The following is a 13,458-nucleotide window of genomic DNA, read 5'->3' on the forward strand; positions in this document are numbered from 1 at the left end:
CACCCCCGAGAAGGGGTATTCCCCTCCATTTTTGTAAAATGGAGGGTGTGTAGAGTAGTTAACTTTTTCTTATATAATAATAGACAATTTCAACTACCTATTCCCAAATTTTCATCCTTCCTTTATTTTTTTTTGGGTCAGATCGGGCTATGTATCAATTTGAAACGATAAAAAATGACCTACAGTATCATACGCAAAGCATGCGAAACATGGGTGCTGAAAAGTCAGAAACAGACCTTTTAGAAAGATTGCAGAGAAAAATGCTAAGAGCAATATAATATGGAGGTGCGAAAATAGATCAGTGGAGAAGAAGAACCAAGAAAGAACTGGAAGAACTGTATAAAGAGCCAACGATAACGATGACGATCAAAGCACAGAGAATAATATTTGGGGCAAATCGAAAGAATGAGAAGTAAAAGAATGCCAAAATGGTACTCTTACGTAGACCATAACAAAAGAGAAGGAAAGGCAGGCCAAGAGAAAGATGGGAGGACAGTGTGTACGAAGACCTGAAGAAAAGTAACATTGAGAGATGGAAACAACTAGCATTGAACTGAAGGAGAGGGAAGTAGGTGGTGAAAGATTGTATAAATGGACTGAATTGTAATTATATAAAATTTATAAGACTAAAATAAAATGTAGTCAGAAATGTAAACGTTTTATTCCTAGGCCAACAAGGAATATTGAGCTTAATAAATAATAAAAAATGTAGTTTTATATCGTAAAATATTTGGAAAAAGTTCTTCATTTTATATTTACTATCCACATTTGCGGATACGTGCTGTCGTGCACGGATGGGTGCTGTCGCCACAATTATTCAATGTGTACTCCCAACTAATATTTCAGGAGGCACTATGGGAAAGAATTGAAGGTGTAAGGATTGGAGGGAGCATCATTAATAACATAAGATTTGCAGACGATACCGCAATCATGGCAGAGAATATAGACAATTTACAAATTCTCCTATATATCATTAACAGAGAAAGCAAAAAGATGGGACTAACAATGAATATAAATAAAACCACATTAATGGTGATCTCAAAAAACCCTGTTGACAACATACATCTGACATTGGAGGTAAACCGATAGAAAGAACCGAGAGGTATAAATACCTAGGAGCAGTTATAAATTCACAATTAGATCAAGATGAGGAAATAAAGGTGAGAATAGAAATACAGTGGAACCCCAATAAGTCGGCCCCCGATAACCCGGAAGTCCGGCTAACCCGGACCGATTTTCATCAGATAAACATTTTGATTTTCAATATTTTGTATTTTTCAATTTAATTGTGGCTTATTTCCCATCAAAATAGTTAATTATCAGACAAACCTTTCAACAATAAAAATGTATGTAATATAATATTTGAGAGATAATGTGTATGTGTGTAATTTGAACTATACGATATTAAAAATGACTCATAGCACACGCTGCAGAAACAACAGCCACCTGTCTGTAGTACCTATTCCTTTTTATTTCAAACTGTCAGCATTGTTTAGGAAAGACTATTTAAAAAATTCTTTTATAAACAATGGTATTTAGTTTTCACTGTTCTTAAATAACATTACATCGTTGTGACTGTATTGTGTGTCTTGTATTGTTGTTTGCTTACGTTTGTGTTTGGTGTTTTTTTTAGTAATTAATGAGTAAGTACTGTGCATATTTATAAATATATTTCATGTTATTTCAATTCTAACGGAGTTTATCTGTAAGTATACTGTATTTTATTAATTTTTACCATATTCTCCGGCTATCTCGGATTTTCGATAACCCGGATCGGCCGCGGTCCCGATTAATCCGAGTTATCGAGGTTCCACTGTAGCTCAAAAAGGATTTATAAAATTCAAGTTAATGTTTACAAATAAGAAATTGAGTATGGACATTAGATTGAGGTTCGTCGAATGTTATGTTTGGTCGCAACTACTATATGGGGTAGAAGCTTGGACTCTAAAAGCACAATCCGTAAAAAAATTGGAGGCATTCGAGATGTGGCTGTATAGGCTTATTCTGAAAATTCCTTGGACTGCAAAAGTCTCAAACGAAGAATTGTTAAGAAGAATTGGACATGGCAGGAAGTTTATGAACACAATTAAAATAAGAAAAACATCGTATCTGGGCCACATACTTCGTAACTATAAATACTCTCTGCTACACGTCATCATGCAAGGAAGAGTAGCGGGGAAAAAGTTTTGGGAAGAAAGAAGAAATCTTGGCTGAGGAATATCAGAGATTGGACTAACCTCAGTGTTGAACAGATATTTCACTTTGCAAAAGACAGAGAAGCGTTTAAAAAGGTGATCGCCAACCTTGGTTAGAAGACGGCATAAGAAGAAGAAGAAGATCCGCATTTACACATCATTTTTACTGTCAACGTCCGGTGTTGAGTGTCAGTTGTCAGTTGAAGGGTACAGGTTCATATATCGCCGAATTATTTTTGTTTGAAAAACCGTCCATATAGCGGAGGTGCCCGGCAAAGGGAGGTGTCTGTTAAGAGAGAGTTTACTGTATTTCATATTATTACTAGAATTTATTACTTTATTAGAGCTATTTATCACTTTTAATTCATTGTTTCAATTTTTTTGTGTTTTTATACTTTTACTTACTTCCGAAGTAACAATCACTAAAATTGACTTTTCAGCCTAGGTCCAAAATACATATACGCGATTTTTGGCAATTTCGTGAAATGAAAATACTTACCTAAATTTATTTTTTAATAAGGTTTTTAAAAAATAATTTATATTATTTAATGGACACTTTGAATTTTGTACATGTATAATATACTAATTATAGAGATAATATATTTAATTTAACGCTAACTATGAAAGTAAATCAGATCTGCTATTACTCATATTTAAATAACAGCTGCACAAAATACTACGACCGCAAATCTATAACAATGAAATGTCTGGCGTCTGGGAACGTTTGCACAGCGTTGCCAAATAACGGAAGTCACAACGAGCGGTGTGGTATACGGAAGTCCCTACGCGTTGTGTATATCACGTGCATTCTCGTACGGGAGCGACACTAGCGCTGATGATATACCGTCGTACTAAAATCTGATCTTATGAGTATATTAGATACGATGTGACTTCTAGTGAAATTTTTGATATAAGCCTTCTAATACCATCTAGTAGCCAAATTCGTAAAAATTTAGGCAAAACGTTGTGACTTCCGAAATCGGAAGTCATAACGGTATATATGAAGTGACAACGTATTACGAGTATCTACTTTGGAAGTTACATGGATACATGTATCAATATATATATATATATATATATATATATATATATATATATATATATATATATATATATATATATATACAGAGTGGGCCAAATAAAAGGAGCCACCCCGATATTTGGCAGTATTTATTAGATTTTAAGAAAATAAAAAAACAGGTCAATTTTTGATCTAAGGGGGATTTTTACGGTACAAACATCTGTCATTTGTCAACTCCCTCCCTTCCACTTCCCCCACCCCTTATTTTTAAATAGGGAATAGGGGTCGTGTGCTAGCTCATTTGAAAGGTTATTCAATTCTCTATTCAGTAATATCAACATTGACATAAAAATTTATACAGGGTGTCCAAGAAAAATTATATTAAATTAAATTAATTTAAACAAAAAGAAGAATGTATGTAATTTATTTAACTTAAAATACATTCTACTGCTGATAAAAAACAGACAAAAATGTTTATTTGATAAATAAACACTGTTTGTTGCTTAAATTCAATATTCAACCTACCAAGAGGCAGATGGGTGGAAGCTTGAACATTAAAATTAAGCAAAAAGAAGTGTCTATTTATCAAAAAACATTTTTTTTCTGTTTTCTGTCAGCAGTAGAATGTGTTCTGAGTAAAATAAATTACATACGTTCTTCTTTTTGTGTCAATTAATTTAATCCAAAATAATTTTTCTTGGACACGTATACATTTTTAAGTCGACGTTGATATTACTGAATAGAGAATTGAATAACCTTTCAAATGAGCTGGCACACGATCCCTATTCCCTATTTAAAAATAAGGGGTGGGGGAAGTGGAAGGGAGGGAGTTGACAAATGACAGGTGTTTGTATCGTAAAAATGTGTCCCCCTTAGATCAAAAATTGACCTGTTTTTTTATTTTCTTAAAATCTAATAAATACTGAAAAATATCGGGGTGGCTCCTTTTATTTGGCCCACTCTGTATATATACATAAGCAAAATTATTGGCTAAAATAACAATGATGTATCATCACATCAATGATGATGAAAAATAGATGTAAATATATTTTTGACTTTTAAATCGATTCAATCCAAGTTAAAAGCAGCGATAGTTGGTATATGTATAATTTTGTCAAACAATTGATACATCATATTATGTACTTACGAAGCAGTTGTATCTGAATGCAGATTCGACAAAGCTTCTGGATCTTCTTTAGCCAACTGGTTCAATGCCATTGCATATGTCCAAACGCCATCGTATGCAAATCCTGCGTAGTCTGAATTCAGAATCGCAGGCCCAGTTTTAGCCACGCTCTGCTTCCATTGTCCTACAGTTTTATTTTCTTGCATTATGGAATCGTTTGAAGCGTAGAATGCATGGGTTAAGGAAAAGTAACCATTTGCTGCCTAAAAATAATATATTTGTTATAAGACACGTAGAAATAATCAGTGAGTCCATTCTGTGGGATACATAAAAAGAAGAAATGCTGAAAAATGTTTATAAACTAATTACACTTAGATGAAAGTATCATCATTATCTATCAGCCAATCGCTTCCACTGCTGGGCATAGGCCTCCTCCAGTTCTTTTCAGTGTTCTCTCCACTGTGCCGCTTGTATTCAGTTTCCCGCTACTCTTTTTATGTCGTCGGTCCATCTAGTCGGTAGTCGTCCTCGGCTTCTTTTATAGTTTTTGGGCCTCCATTCCATGATTCGTCTTGTCCACCGTCCATATGTGTTCTACACTCGGGTGCAAAAAAATCGACCCACTTAAAAATTTGGTCATTTTTGAGTCTTTCCTAAACCTGTTGTCCGTTTTAAGTAATTTTTTTACCATATTATAGCCTTATTCATTTACAATATCGCTGTAATAATATTGTTGCTAGACAGGTAAACTGTCATTGTATACCGGGTGTACGAATCACACTGTGTGTTTTTCTCAAAGTTCGCATCACCCTGTGGACTATTCTAGCATTTATAAAATACTGAAATTAAAACCCCGCTATAGCCTCAGGTTTTCTTAACATTCTGTTTTTAGATTCATTCGCTTATGTTGGATAATAAAAAAGTTAGGTACTTTAACAACTTACATCAGTACAGGGTGTTTCTAAATAAGTGCGACAAACTTTAAGGGGTAATTTTACATGAGAAAATAATGACATTTTGCTTTATAATCATATGTCCACAAACGCTTCGTTTGCGAGATACGGGATGTTCAATTTTTTTTACAAACTGACGATTTATTTATTGCTTTAAAACCAGTTGAGATGTGCAAATATTTAGAAACACCCTGTACTGATCACGAACATGGCCAGTTGTTAAACTATCTAACTTTTTTATTATCCAACATAAGCGAATAAATCTACAAACAGAATGTTAAGAAAACCTGAGGCTATAGTTGGCTTTTAATTTTAGTATTTTATAAATGCTAGAATAGTCCACAGGGTGATGCGAAGTTTGAGAAAAAACACAGTTTGATTCGTGCACCCGGTATACAATGACAGTTTACCTGTCTAGCAACAATATTATTACATCGATATTGCTACTGAATAAGGCTATAACATGGTAAAAAAATCACTTTAATCGGAAAACAGGTTTAGGAAATTCGAGACTTAAAAATTACCACATTTTTAAGTGGATCGATTTTTTTGCACCTGAGTGTAGCTAAGTGCCCTGCCCAGTTCCACTTAAGCGTCGTGATTCTTTCGATGACGTATTGAACTCCTGATCTTTGTCTGATTTGTTGGTTTGTTATGTGGTCTCAAAGGCTCACGTTCAGCATTGCAAGTTCCATGGCTCGTTGTGTAACTCGAGTTTATAAACGTTTCGCTTGAGACACATGGAACTGAAATTTTTAGAATATGGCTTAGTTTGCCAAATGCTGCCCATGTCAGGCCTATTAACCTTTGTGTTTGATGTGTTTGATGGTCTCTGCTCATTGTGATCTCGTGTTCCAGATATATGTATTTGTAAGTGCCTGTTGTATGGTATTATTGTCAATAGTTATATGTCCACTCATTACGAGATTTGTCATAAGTTTAGTTTTCTCCAAATTTATTTTTAATCCTGATCTCTCGAGACAGAGTTTTAAGCAAATGTATCATAGAAACTGTATCTTGCAAGTTGCCTGCGATTAATACATCATCTGCAAACCTCAGATTATTTAATCTTCTATATTGATGTCCATATCTTGCCATTGAGGTTCTTAAATATTGACTCTAGAGCTGCCGTGAACAATTTTGGTGAAATATTGTCTCCTTGTCTTAGTCCTCGACCTAAGCTGAACTTTCCTATATCTTCGTGTAGTCGTATACTTGATGTAGCGTTCTCATAGATATTTTTAATTATTGAAGTGCACCTGTAATCTATTCGGCTTTGCTTTAGAGCTTCCAGTACTGTTTCCAACTCTACATTATCAAAAGCCTTCTCGTAATCGACAAATGCAACAACCTGTGGTATGTTGTACTCAATACCTTTTTCAATGAATATCTTTAACGTACGAAAATGGTCATTTGTGTCATATCCTGCCATGAAACCTGCCTGTTCTTTGGGCTGATAGAAATCAAGTTTAGGTGTTTAAGATTTTCATAAAGAGTTTTTACACAATATGTGTTAAGAGGCTGATGGGTCTATAATTTTCTAATTTAATAATATCACCTTTTTTGTGTAACAAGACGAGCACTGCATGGTTCCAGTCGTTTGGAATCGTACCCACATGTAAGCATTTATTAAACAGTTCGCTTATTGATTTTAATAGAAATTCACTTCCTGCTTTTATTGCCTTAATAACTAGTCCATCATCACCAGCCGATCGATGGTTCTTCATTTCTTTTAAAGCTGCTCTTATTTCTTACACTGTAATGTAAAAGTACTTCAGATCCCTGATTTATGAGGGTCCTTACTCGTGTCGGAAAATTGTTTTGTGGTTTTTGGCTGGTATAGAGGTCTTTATAAAACTCTCTAGTTATTTTCAGAATGTTGAAAGTATAATAAGTAAATATTATATGTGACTATGTAAATATTTAATGCCACTGTGTCTCTAAAAAAGTTTGCTTAAACTACAACGTTCAGTTTTACCACATTTAAACACATGTTAAGCTTAATAATGGAGACTTCCCATTATCTGTTTCTTCATCTGTTGTTCAATTAAATTTGTATTTTTAAAACAAGTAATTTTATTATCAAACAGAAAGAATTTTCAAAAAAAAGTAACAGTGCTAGTTTTGTCCGCGGTAAAACCAATAGTCCATTTACTCACGGTTTTTGCTCTGAATTTTAAAGAACCGATTGGATTGACATGAAATTTGGCATACACATAGCTAACATGTCAAAGAAAAAAGTCATATTGTGCCGATGTGTCCTTTTGTCCTGGGGGTTAGTACCATCCCTTCTCGGGGTTAAAAAAATACGTTCAAAATAAGTCCGGAAGTGGATAAACTGACTAATTCTAAGCAACTTTTGTTCTGTAGAGTTTTTTCACCAAGTCAATACTTTTCGAGTTATTTGCAAGTGAATATGTTCATTTTTCAACAAAAATAAAAACACGCTTTTAGAAGGTTTTTCGCAATAACTCAAAAAGTAAGTATTTTATCGAAAAAAATATTCCTAGAAAAAATATAGCATATATAAAAAAGTGAACAAAATGGTGTATGTATGAAATCTATATGTAGGTATACCGAGTAGAGGCATAGTTGTAGCTAATGAAAAGAAGGTTCTTATTCGTCAAATTCCAAATCGAATATTGAGCGTGAAAACGTGAAATAACCAAAAAACGAAGCACTTTTCGGGGAAAACTCATCACAGTTTTGCAACAAAAGTAAGCAAGTTACGCTCAAAATAAAGGAGGTCTTTTTTGTCAAAAACAAATCGTGAAAATCACCCCCTAATTGCATCCCAAATAAAATTAATCGTCACCGCTTTACAAGCTACTTTCTTCTTCTTCTTTTGCCCTTTAATTCGTCCAATTTTGAACATAGGCTTCCCACAGTTTCCTCCATTCGCTTCTGCTTAGTGCTTTCTGTTTGCAGTGCGTTCCTCCTATCTTTTTAGATAGGAGGAACAAGCTATTTTTGAAAAATTTGGTTTTAAAGTATTTTTTTTTATTTTGAAAAAAAAGCATTTTTTTCAAAATAACTGAAAAATTATTAGTGATACCGAAAATACCAAAACGTACGTTTTACTGTAAGAAAAAATTGGTTAAGATATGGCTGTTCAAAATTTGCATAAATTCGTGATTAGTTACTCGTTCAAGCCCTCTCAACTACCACCTTTTAAAAATAAGCAATTTGAACCGATGCAACTTACGATCATATAAACAATACATAAGTAAGTAAAATAACTTCTGAAGCGGTAACGATTAATTTCAGTAGGGATGCTAATAACCGGGTGATCTTCAGGATTTTTTTTTTACAAAAAAATGACCGACTTTATTTTGAGCGTAACTTGCTTACTTTTAAAGCTAGAAACTGTTTTAAAAAACAAAAATAAAGATTTTTTAAACTCTTTAAAAAAGCTGTGATAAGTTTTCCCCGAAAAGTGTTTCATTTTTCTGGTTATTTCAGGTTCAAATATTCGATTTCGTATTTGACGAATAAGAACCTACTTTTCGTTAGCTACATTTCTACATCTACTGGATCTACAGACTTCACACATACACCGTTTTTTCACTTCTTTATATTCTATATTTTTCCTAAGATTATATTTTTCGATAAAATAGTTATTTTTTGAGTTATTTGGGAAAAACCGTCAAAAACGTGGTTTGGTTGTTGAAAAATGAACATATGAAATGAACATAAGTATTGACTTAGAACAAAAGTTTCTTAGAATTAGTGACTTGATCCATTTCCGGACTTATTATGAAAGTATATTTTTTCACCCCCGGATAATACATTTATTATTCCAAATAAAAAGGATTTTCAAGTAAATATAATTAAAGCTTTCACTGAAGCGAGGAAGGTGCGATCTAGGGCGAATGAATAATATTCGCACTTTTTAGTAAGATCAGCTAATAGCGAAATAAAAAAAATTGGGAAAGCTAATTACCTCTATCATTTCAGCACGACTGCAATTAATTTTTTCTTTATTGTCGTTGATGCTGGTATCGTACCAATTTCTGCCCAACCAAACGGGCAAAAACCACACATAACCCTGTTTTGCTGTCATATCAAGTTTGTATGCCTCGCACATCACCATTCGTGCATCATGATCGAATACATCGGCAATGATTATTCTTGCTCGTTTTTCTTTTAAGTCGTTCACATACTGAAAGAAAACAAATGCCTTGTTAAATAAAAAAAATACTATACGTAATTATTATAAAGGCATGAGAAATTGTAAAATCAGTATCGGTACATAGTACAGGAAAAATACCTAGGACCAACAAAACAAAATAAGTAACGCCAATTCCTCATGTTAGAAGCGATTGCTACAAGCTATAAAGTATATTCTCTTTGTAGACGCGGATGACTAATATTCTTGAATGTAGGTGGGTAATAATAAAAAGTAGATACCCTTGCACAAATAACAATATCCAATATGCTTGGTATGACAGCTTTAATACATAACTCTGGTATGCAACGTTTAAAACCAATCATTTTTAAATCCACAGAGAACGGCAGTTCTCACCAGTGGCGCACAACACAAACGACACTATAATATATACACGAATTTTTCGATTTTCTAAACCTGACTGAATTGAAAATTGGGCCAAATCCCATCTTAAAGTATAGGAAAAGACTCGTCCATCTATTATATGTTACATCTCCATTTTGGTCCAAGGGTGTGGATTTTACGGCCCTTCCCATTTAGAGTCTGTTTTTCGTTCTCGTCCCCGAAACTCCCAAAAATTTCAAAAACTTAAGCCCGACCTTTGCGGCTTCTGATAGCACAGATCATTACCTTTCCAACGCATGTTTAACTTTGAAAATCGGTTATACCATTCAAGTATAGAATAGAAATATGCTTTATTGCCACTGAAAATTTTTACAATTTTATGGACAAAGCTTACATACAGTCAAAAGAAAAACATAATATAAATAACAAATAACAACTACAATTTACTAAAATTAGATAAATCGTCAATAATGTACAGTATAAAATATAAAAGCCAAGACAAAAACAATTTATTGCAAAATTTATATAAATTGCAAATTGAACATACAACAAATAAAAAATAAAATAAAATAGGTAAAACATAAGGAACTGACAAAGTTATGCTACTGCGTATGAAACCCAATTTTCTTAGTTATTCATTGAGAAATTCTTCTATTGAATAATATGGTCTTTTGGATAAATAGGCTTTTGTCATTTTACCGAACTTAGGGAAAGATGTTGCAGATTTAAGTTGTAACGGAAGATGATTGTACAGTTTCTTTGCGGAATATAATATAGATTTCTTTACTAACTCAGTGGATGGAATCGGTAAATAAATATCAAAGATTGAATTTCTGGTGGAGTAAAGATGATTGGGCCTTGATGGAAAGACATGAAGGTGTTTACGAATTAAACAAACCGTTTCTAGAATATATAAAGATGGAAGTGTTAAAATTTCGTGATCTCTTAAGTAACTTCTGCAATGTGTAGATCTTCTGAGGCCAAACAGATATCTTATTGCCCTTTTTTGCAATCTAAAAATGACATCAAATTGAGCAGCTGTAACAGAACCCCAAAAAGGAAGACCATATCGAAGATGAGACTCGAACAACGAAAAATATGTTATTTTAGAAGATTATATATATATACAAGCTGTACGCTCCCGAGGAAGCTGAAGCTGTTTTCACTTGAAGATCCTTTTTGTGGGGGATCATCCCATTCTGACTTTGGTTTTACAATTGCTGGTGTGACTTCGCTGTTTCCACTACCTTTCTCCATTCTTCTCTCTCTCTGATTTTGCTTCCTATATTTCTAATTTCCATACTTCTTAAGTCTTCTTCCACTTGTTGTCTCCATCTGAGTTTAGGCCTGCCTCTGGTTCTTGTACCTGGTGGTATCCATTCGGTTATAACTCTTAACGGATTGTTCTTCTCTCTTCTCATTATGTGTCCATACCATCTAATTCTCTGTGCTTTTGTTGCTCTTACTATGTTCTCTTGACCCATCCATTCTTGTATTTCGTGGTTCATCCATTGCCTTGCATCCTCTTCGTTTTCCCTCTTTGGTCCCAGAATTTTTCTCATAATTTTTCTCTCAAAAACTTTCAGCTGCTCTTCTTCTCTTGCTGTTAATGTGAATGTCTCCAAAGCATATAGCACTATTGGTCTTATGGTCGTTTTGTAGATTTTCATTTTTGTATTTCGGCTTATCTTCTTATCTTTGAAAATTTTTTTATTTCTGTAGAATGCTTTGTTTCCTGCTTGAATTCTTCTTTTCATATCTACACTTTCATTTCTTCTGTTGACTAATACTCCCAAATATTTGAATGTTTCAACCTCTTCGAAGCTGTGTGCGTCTATTGTCATTTCTGTCAGTTGCGTCTTCTTTTTTTTACTTACATTCATGTATTTTGTTTTATTTTCATTTATTTCCAGTCCTCTTAGTTTGGATTCGTTTTCTATTTCTTGAAAGGTTTTCTTTAATGCCTTTTTATCTGTTGCTACTATGGTTATATCGTCCGCATATCCAATTATTTGTACTGTATTTTTATTTATAGTTCCTGCGTTTGACAACTTTTTTATTATCTTATCTAATGATAGAATAAATAGTACAGTTGAGAGCGCATCTCCTTGTCTTACTCCATTTTTAATTTTTATTATTTCTGTTCTCTCTCTTCCGTTGTCTATTGTTGCTTGGGAATCTCGCATTGTCATTTCTATCATTCTTATAATTTTATTTGGTATTTTGCTCTCTTGTAAGTCTTGGATCATTTTTCTTCTACTTAGTTTGTCAAAAGCCTGTTTAAAGTCTAGAAAAAGTATATGTGCTTCTCCATCGTACTCGTATGTTTTCTCTATCGCTTGTTTTAGTGTATAGATAGCATCTATCGTGGATCTTCCTTTTCTGAAACCGTACTGGTAGTCTCCTATGCTTTGTTCTGTGTATATTGTTAGTCTGTCTCTAATTATACCAGTCAGTACTTTATATGTTACATTCAGTAAATTAATTGCTCGGTAGTTTTTACATATCCTGTGGTCTCCTTGTTTTGGGATTGTCACAATAATTCCTTTCCTCCATTCTTCGGGCATTGTTTCCTTATTCCATATATTCTGTAATAGTTCATAAATCTTTCTGTATAGTGCTTCACCCCCGTATTTTATAAGTTCTGCACATATTCCGTCGTCTCCCGCTGTTTTCCCGTTTTTCAGTTTGCATATTGTATCTTTTACTTCTGTATAGGTCAATTCTTCTTCTTCACCTTGTTCCGGGTTCATTATTGTTTATCTTTCTTCTTCTACATCCGTTTCTTGATACATTTCTTCGAAATACTTCTGCCATGTTTCTGCTTCTATGGCTACATTAGCTGTCCGTTTTCTACTACCTAGCTTTAAGTATTGGTACAGTGGTTTTGAATTGTGTCTCTTATTTTCTGTTTCGATCTCGTTCATAATTTCGTCTACTTTTTTATTTTTCTTTGATTTAAACAATTTCTTTGTCTTTTTCCTTTGATCTTGGTATTTTTCTCGTTCCTCTTCTTTACCTGTGCTTAGCCATTTCAATCTTGTTTTATTCTTTTCGTCCACTGCTAGTTTGCACTCTTCGTCAAACCAATTGTTTCTTCTTTCTTTTTGCATTTTTCCAACTACTTTCTCTGCTGCAGTGTTTATTCCTTGTTTGATTTTTTTCCACTGCTCCTCCATTTCTTGTTCCTCCTTGAACTGCCTCTCTACATTTACTTCTTTTACAAATCTTCTTTTTACTCCTTTATCTTTCAATTTATCTACGTCCCATCTTCCCTGTGCTTTTCGTCTTTCATTCTTTGTTGTTTTTATTTTACATTTTGCAATCACTAGCATATGGTCCGAATCGATGTTTGCCCCTCTGTGAGATCTCACGTCATTTATCGACTGTTTGTGTGACTTTTTAATAAGTACATGGTCTATTTGATTCCCCTCCAGACTGCCTGGTCTCATCCATGTTATCTTGTGTATGTTTTTGTGTTTATATCTCGTGCTACTTATGTCCATGTTTAATGCCGCTGCTAAATTACATAATCTTTCTCCATTATTGTTTGTTGTGCTATGTAATGAGTTTTCCCCTGCAACCTCCCTAAAGCATTTTTCTTTACCTATTTGTGCGTTGAAATCGCCTATAATAATTAATATATCTTC

The 13,458-nt window shown here is 33.7% G+C and overlaps 1 protein-coding gene across 4 annotated transcripts in view; it reads right to left on the minus strand.

Annotated features, from left to right (window-relative positions):
- Positions 1–13,458, minus strand: part of LOC114344933 (uncharacterized) — a 1,261,996-nt gene that overhangs the window by 571,061 nt on the left and 677,477 nt on the right. For all 4 annotated transcript variants that reach the window (XM_050658192.1, XM_050658190.1, XM_050658191.1 and 1 more), the window contains 2 exons: positions 9,239–9,457; positions 4,364–4,605 (listed from right to left, as the gene is read on the minus strand). In XM_050658192.1, the coding sequence (XP_050514149.1) occupies positions 4,364–4,605; positions 9,239–9,457 (461 nt within the window). The remainder of the gene's footprint in view (positions 1–4,363; positions 4,606–9,238; positions 9,458–13,458) is intronic.

Source organism: Diabrotica virgifera, chromosome 8 (assembly GCF_917563875.1).
Source record: "Diabrotica virgifera virgifera chromosome 8, PGI_DIABVI_V3a".
NCBI classification, from domain to species: domain Eukaryota; kingdom Metazoa; phylum Arthropoda; class Insecta; order Coleoptera; family Chrysomelidae; genus Diabrotica; species Diabrotica virgifera.